The sequence below is a fragment of the Neopsephotus bourkii genome, unplaced genomic scaffold (genome assembly GCF_033783945.1).
Source record: "Neopsephotus bourkii isolate Nb327-2 ecotype Australia unplaced genomic scaffold, CSIRO-AGI_Nbou_v1 NB_1493, whole genome shotgun sequence".
NCBI lineage: Eukaryota > Metazoa > Chordata > Aves > Psittaciformes > Psittacidae > Neopsephotus > Neopsephotus bourkii.
Window position 1 is genome coordinate 6,541,973 of NW_026901969.1, and position 7,089 is coordinate 6,549,061.

Genomic DNA, 7,089 nt, shown 5'->3' on the forward strand with positions numbered 1-7,089 from the left:
GACTGATCTGATGATTTTGTTCAAATATGTAGTGTATTTTTAATGGCTGTTACTACTTGTTGGCTTATAGGGTGCAAGTTCAAATAGATGTTTTGCATGTTTACCTCCGATCACATGCTTAGGTGAATTTCACCAGGAATAAAGAGTTGTTGTTGTGGGTCTATACATTAGCAGAGTATGTCTATCAGTGTTTAGAGTTGGGTTAAAAATCTGACATTCAACACTTCTGGGAACTTTATGCCATGAAAGGCCAAAGTAGAATGAATTTAGTCCCTTTCTCCTGTATATTTGGAAGTCTTTTGTTTTCTATACTTATCTTACTTTTTTCCTTTGATTAATTACAAATTGCTGTTAGCACTGAGAACAAGCAAAAAAGCTCGTGTTAAAATACACAGATTATGTGCTAATGTCATTAAGTGTTACAGGACAGTGTTGCAGGTGGGGAAAGGTTCTTGAATGCTTGTTGAAGACTGACGTGTGGGACTCCTTAGCCTAGTGCAAGTTTCCAGACTGCTGGTTAGTGCGTGTTGGAAACAAACTGCTACTCACCTGCAGCAACGGACATGCAACCAGAACTGGAGAATAACGAGAAATTAAAGTCTTCTGTAGGTTTAGTTCAATGCCCTGTGCCTTACATTAACTTGTTTTTTTAATGCAGTTGTTTGGTCTAGATGAATGCGTTTTAACCAGTTTATGTTTTAGTTTGACAACTGCAAAATTAAGTCCCTGCTTATGTGACACAGTCAGGAGCAAAGAGGTAGATGTAAAGTAGGTTAGATGAAAAGGCAAGGAGTTCTCCTGTCTTGTTCACGCTGTGTGTGAGGTTCCTTGTATGTGCACCAGCAGCTGAAGGCACAGATATTTCCACTGGGAGATTTAGGCTCAAATGGTGGGGAGCTGCAGATCAAGACAATCATGAATGGTGTTCATATCTTTTGAAAATGAGCAGGGGCCTCTTAAAATAGTTGTAAGATGGTTGTGAAAATGAACTGGATATAGTAGTGTGTATAGGAAGCTTTAAGAATGACTGTTCTTCAGATAAATGGATGTTTCAGATACTAATCTCTTTTTTTTTGTTGTTCATCTTATGGTTAGCAAGTTGTCTTTATTATGATTTGAGTGTCTTCCAGTTACCTCGGGAAAGGTAAACCAGCTAAGTCATCTTTATTGCTGTTGTTAGCTTAATTGCCTCTCGACAACTTTTCAAAATTAACATTGAACTTCAGGAGGAAAAGTTTATAGGAGGAAACTCATTTTAGAATGTTACCAGATATAAAGTCCGTTAAAGCTATCATTAATACTGTTGTTTTTTTTCCCCATAATGTGCTCCCACTGACCTATGCTACATGACCTGCTTCCTGGCTGCCAAGTTTACTTTAAGGAGGGTTTTTATTTTCTTGGCCATGTTAAGTAGATGTTTCAAACAAACCAATACTCTTGGAGTATGAAACTTCAGCCTTCAGTTTACATTGGCATTGATAGACAAATTCAGTTATGTAGGCTTTTTGATTTACATGTAATACATCAAAGGACTTATATAGCTTAATGTTAACCTGAGGTCACTTTTCTATTCAAATAAATGAATTCAAAAGCTAATCTCAGGGGAGAATCCAAACAATAATCAAATGTGTGGCAACAAAGCAGAGAGTAACAAGCCAAATGGTCCTGGTTCTTTGCCAGCTTGGTTTTAGTTGTTTGGGGTTTTTTTCCTACTCGTAAAATTTCCAAGTACTGAGGTTCTGGGAAGTGGTATGGATACTTGCTTTCCTTGGATATTACTCAAACTGCTGCAGCGAGTGAAGATTTGTATGTAATTTTATATATACAGTTAACGCTGCTTCTCCCCAGCACAGTCGGGAGCCCTGAAAGCATAGGGCTAAAGCTGTTCTGTGTCAGGCTGTTTCCTTTGTTTAATGGCGAGATGATGGTTTAAATACCAGGGTGTCGCTGGTAACTAGCAACACGGTTTTATTGGGCTTGAATCAGAAACACCCAGAAGGGGGGGTTCTTGCTGTTGTTCCCAGCGCCGGGGAGGGGGCAGGCTGCGGACATCAGTTCCGAGCGCATGCTGCTGGCACACCCTGGGGGAAGCACATGAGCGCTGCAGCGCATCTGAATGGTTACATTAATCCCACTTTGAAGCCACCGGTAGCTAAGTAGAGCGGAACAGCAGTTTCCGCAGCACCTCCGCGCTCTGTCCTAGCCACCGCCCGCGGGACAAAAGGGCGGCTGGGCCGGGCACGCAGCTCGGACCGCAGCAGGGCAGGGGGCAACCCCTTGCCCCCGCACCCCTCCGCGGCCGGGCCGGGCTGGGCTTCCCCGGTGCCGACGGGAGGAGCCGCCTTTTCCGCTGGGTGTCACTCTGGGGAGGGGAAGGCGCGTTCAAAAGCGGCGGGGAGGGAAAAGCCGCTGCCAGAGCCGTCCGCCGGGCAGCGCGTCCGCCACGCCGCGGCACGGGCGGCAGCCGCTCCGCTCCCTGCGGGCCGGGGCGCTCCCGGCCCTCCGGCGCGGCGCCGGCGCGGGGCGGCGGGTCATCGGCTGGTGCCGGCTGCCCCCGGAGCACAGCCCCTGCGGGCGGAGGCCCTCGGCCCCGCCGGCTTATGCGAGGAGGATGCTGGAGAGCGGCTGCAAGGCGGTGAAGGAGGGCGTGCTGGAGAAGAGGAGCGACGGGCTCCTGCAGCTCTGGAAGAAGAAGCGCTGCATCCTCACCGAGGAGGGGCTACTCCTCACCCCCCCCAAGCAGCAGCAGCAGCCGCCGCCGCAGCAGCAGCAACCGCAACAACAGCAACAACCGCCGCTGCCGGCCGAGCCGACGGCCAAGATCAAGGAGCTGCACTTCTCCAACATGAAGACGGTGGACTGCGTGGAGCGGAAAGGCAAGTACGTGTACTTCACGGTGGTGATGGCCGAGGGGAAGGAGATCGACTTTCGGTGCGCGCAGGAGCAGGGCTGGAACGCGGCGATCACGCTGCAGATGGTGCAGTACAAGAACCGCCAGGCCATCCTCGCCGTCCGCTCCACCCGGCAGAAGCAGCAGCACCTGGCGCAGCCCCACGGACCGCGCCTCCGCAGCGCCTCCAACTCCGCCTAGACCAGGTACGGACCCGCAGCCTGCCACCCCTCCGAGCCCCGTGCCCCAGCTCGGTGCCAGCCCCGGGCCCGCAGAGCGGCCCCGGGGTGGGGGGGGAAGACCCAGCTCCCGGCTCCGGTCTTCCTCGGCTGACGGGCTGCCCTTTGCGCTGTGCTGTCTTGTTGCAGGTGAAGTTAACGGAGCGCTTCGGGGAAGCGGGACTGAGCGCGTTCGCCGCGGCCGTACTTCAGGTGGTCAGAGACTGGGCACACGCCGGTGGTGCAGGTAGACTGGAGAGAGATGAGGCTCAACACCTTGGACCCCAGCTGCTGCTGTGCTGCTGCTTTGCCGCCCTCGGTGCCCAGAAGCATTTCAAATCTATTATTTATGAACCTTGGAAGGGATCCTTCGGTGCGATGGGATTTCTAGGAGACAGGATGTACTGTAACTTTATTTTAATGTATTTTTATTTTATTTATTAGGTTGTTTGGTTTTATTTCTGTTTTTATTTTGTTGTTATTGTTGTTGTTTCTAAAGGCTTATATCTGCAAGACATTTCTGAATGTAGGCTGTATCTGAAAAGCAAAGGAAAAAAACAATGTGTACGTTAGCACCGTAAAAAGTTATGGCTAGTTTGGCCATGTGTAATTTGACAAAAGTTTTTCATTTTTACCTAAAATCCACTGTATTATGCTAAGGTGGAAAATATGACATGCGGTTTGGAATTTGGCTGAAACCCACACTGCGTACAGAAATTGTTTTCTGTAATGCAATTAGAGTCCGGGTTTAAAATTATTTTCTTTTAAAACACTATGTGTTGCAGAAGATAACATTTATTCATGCTTGGTTATTAAAGAAAAACCATTGCTTGTCATCCCGAGATTAAAACCAATCTGTTTATAACGTATGAGTGGACAGGAACCTGACCGTCTTCTTTTGTGGTACAGGAATCCCAGTTGGATTCCAGTTACCTGCTCCCTCCTAGGCAGGAGGGCAGGACCCAAGTGACATTTAGGAATGTTTCATAGTGTCCATGGCTCTCTTTGCACAGTCGGTGTGTAAGCGACCCAGGCTCTTGACCCGTGTTGAATTTTCATGGCGGTTTTTAAGTGTCTTGCATTAAAGTAGCCCCTAGTTTAAACCCTATTTTATGTATGCCTTAGTGTGCGAATGGATTCTTTAGGTCATGGTTTTCACAAGCTGGAAGTTGCTCTGTAGCTGAGATGAACCAGATGAGTTGTGGTGTTTAGTGCTGTCAGATGTCAAGAGAGGCATGCAGTCTTGCCTCGGAAAGCAGTGACGAAGCCATGAAGTTGGAAAACAAAGGGCTAATTGCACAGCTGGTGTGGCTTCCTCCTAACAGTCACTGGGAGCTTGGCTGTGGTGCTGGTGAGACTGGGTTGGTGCTGTTTGCCCAGTGCAGAGGAAGGAACGGCTGCAGGTCTGTGTGTTCCAGGGCCTTCCAGGTGATGGTGAGTGGCTTCATGCTGCTGTGTGCTGCTACAGCCCTCGTCCTCAGGGGGTTGGAAACAGGACAGATCAATGTGGCCTATTATATCTGGTTCAAGTTGTAGCCGTGGGGCTATTTATTTTAACTAGTGTGGTGAGGAAAATGGCTTTTGGCTGCTTTACAAGTTACATGAATGTAAACAAATTCTTCTGAAGCCACACATCCAGGAGTTTTCTGTTTGTGTAACTGAGGTGTAACTTGACTGTAAAAGCCCCATGTTCTTGGTTCAAGCTGTTTCTGTAAGTGTTTAAAGCAAAAGACTGGAGTGATGCTCAAACGACATTGGAATTGACTACAGCACATAACAGTCCCTTCTTCTCCACTCTAAGCGTAAGCTCAGACCTATAAGGAGTAAGTCGGGAGCTCTTTTAGCTCTCCTCTTGTGTTCCTTGTCCCCACATGACCTAGACATGCAGAGCGCATCATAGTGCAGAATTAAAGCCTGACCTTGGTGGTTCTCAGTGGTTGCTCCTAAGCTCTGGTTTTGATACGGCCCACAACAAGGTTGTGTGATGAGCTTGGGGTGGTAGATTACAGCTGTGCTAACAAAGTTGTTATTTTGAGACTAATTGAAATCGAAGGTGCCCCAGCATCTTCTAGGATTAGATTTGCTGTCTTGGCAATCATAATAGCCAATTTCCACATCTGCCATTATCATTCTGCTAATGCTTGGATGTTAGAGCTGCAAGGGGATTCTCTAATGAGCTAGTCAAAGACTCACAAAATAGACTGTAATTTGTAATTTGGCTCCTCTCTTTAGAGTCATTAATTACAGTTTGCTGAGTAACTAATCCACCTTTTCAGATACACAGATGTATTGCTGATATCTCACCTACTAAAATGCATTTTAGGCTACTGAAGGATAAATGTAGTTGATGAAAATTAGTTCCTATGTGATCAGATGGACATATTTCTCTAAAAGAGGAGGGTATTCCTGTCCTCAGTGGATGCAAGGCCCTGAATGCCACAAAAGTCTATGGATCTAGTCTAAAGCTGAAATTTTACTGCTCTTCTGGAAGTATTTGTACTTAGAAAGATGACGATTTTAGTGTTATAACTGCCATTAAGGTTTGAGGAAACAGCTTTCACTTTGAGTTTACTGCTCTCTTTCACTGGTTCAAGGTCAATGTTCCACTTTTACTTTATGTTTTGTAAGCTGGTCTGAATGATGCTGTCAAGACCACTTGGACTGACGTAGTTCAGCAGTATTTTGCTGGATGTCCTTACCTGCTGTGTTACCTATTTAAAAAACATTGGTGTCAGCCAAACTCTTACTGTGAGAGATGGTCCTGTCACAAAATCCACCTTGAACTGTTCCTATGCCTGCAGCCCAAGTGGAGGGATGGGTGTAAGGATCAACCCACCCTACCTTGTGCCTCCACACTGTCTCCTGGAAACTGAATGGGAATAAATTGGTTGGGGTCCCCTGGGGACAGCTGGAATGTGTGGCTCATGCTGTGTCTGTATGAAGAAGGCTGAATTGTCTGATATGGACAATCTGACAACTCTAAATCTCACCTTTTTTTTTTTTCTTTTTTCTTTTGACTGATAGTAATTTCAGACCACAAAATTGATGTTATAAATGAGGCAAGTTTGGGCTTTTTTTTTGGCTTGCCTCTCTACTGCAGCATAGTTTTCATTGGAGCTACTGGGTTAAATACTGTATGTTACTGCCTTGTAAGCAATGGCTGTGAAAGTAGGTCCAGCAAATCACACTCCATCTTACTGGAGCTTTGCAAGTAAAGAAATCAGGCTGTCCTCCACCTTGCAAAAAAAAAGAAATGAAAAGGAAGAAAAAGCCAACAGCAGGTGATAAATTCATTAGAGAATAAACAAAAATGCCAGCAAAACACGTGCAGGCAAATGCTTGGTATAAGGTAGCAAAAAAGTGTGGACATTCAGCTCATAAAGAGGTCAAAATTACATGTCTTAATTAAAAACAAAGTGTTTAAGGGCAAACTCAATAAGGAAATTCAAGCTGTGGTGACCAGGAACATTTAGGAACTGGGGGGAAAGGAAGATCAAGTGGATGTTGTCTCTGTGACATCCTGAAGTGATTCCTCTTTTTAGTTAAGTTTCATGATATGCAAATGCCAGCTTCTGAATTATAGCTGCAGTGATGTACCAAATGTTTTCTAGCACATTCTATTGTGAGCAGAAATACCAGTGTTGTCAAAAAAAAAAGTGTGTAAATATGACTCATAAATGATTTCTGAGAGATGTGATTTATTTTTCATATTTTTCAAGATGCATTCCATTTCAAATAAAGAGGTATCTATTGAAAGAGCTCTCGATATGTTGGAGGAATGGTGTTTGGTGGGCTACCTGTTAAAACCTGATCTAAGCTTTTCCAATGTCTTAAGCTCAGTCTGAGAGCCTGAGAGGAACACTTTGAACCTACGTAGATTCCTTCTCAAGGAAAGATCCACTTAGATGCCCCATTAGTCTTTATACACAGCACAACCACGAGGCTCAGAATCCTCAGTTTGTGTGTGATGCATGAGCACCC

General features: G+C 45.9%; 1 protein-coding gene across 1 annotated transcript; it reads left to right on the top strand.

Moving 5' to 3' along the window:
* Positions 1-563: 563 nt before the first annotated feature.
* On the top strand, positions 564-6,866 carry PHLDA1 (pleckstrin homology like domain family A member 1). Its single transcript, XM_061369307.1, has 3 exons — positions 564-605; positions 2,204-3,096; positions 3,259-6,866. The coding sequence occupies exons 1-2, from the start codon at positions 564-566 to the stop codon at positions 3,089-3,091; spliced, it is 930 nt and encodes a 309-aa protein (XP_061225291.1). The 3' UTR covers positions 3,092-3,096; positions 3,259-6,866.
* Positions 6,867-7,089: the final 223 nt, after the last annotated feature.

Coding starts and splice junctions, on each gene's coding strand:
- PHLDA1 (XM_061369307.1), top strand. CDS start 564: ATGCAACCAGAACTGGAGAATAACGAGAAATTAAAGTCTTCT. Junction 606..2,203: donor ACGAGAAATTAAAGTCTTCT/GTAGGTTTAGTT, acceptor GCTCTGTCCTAG/CCACCGCCCGCGGGACAAAA.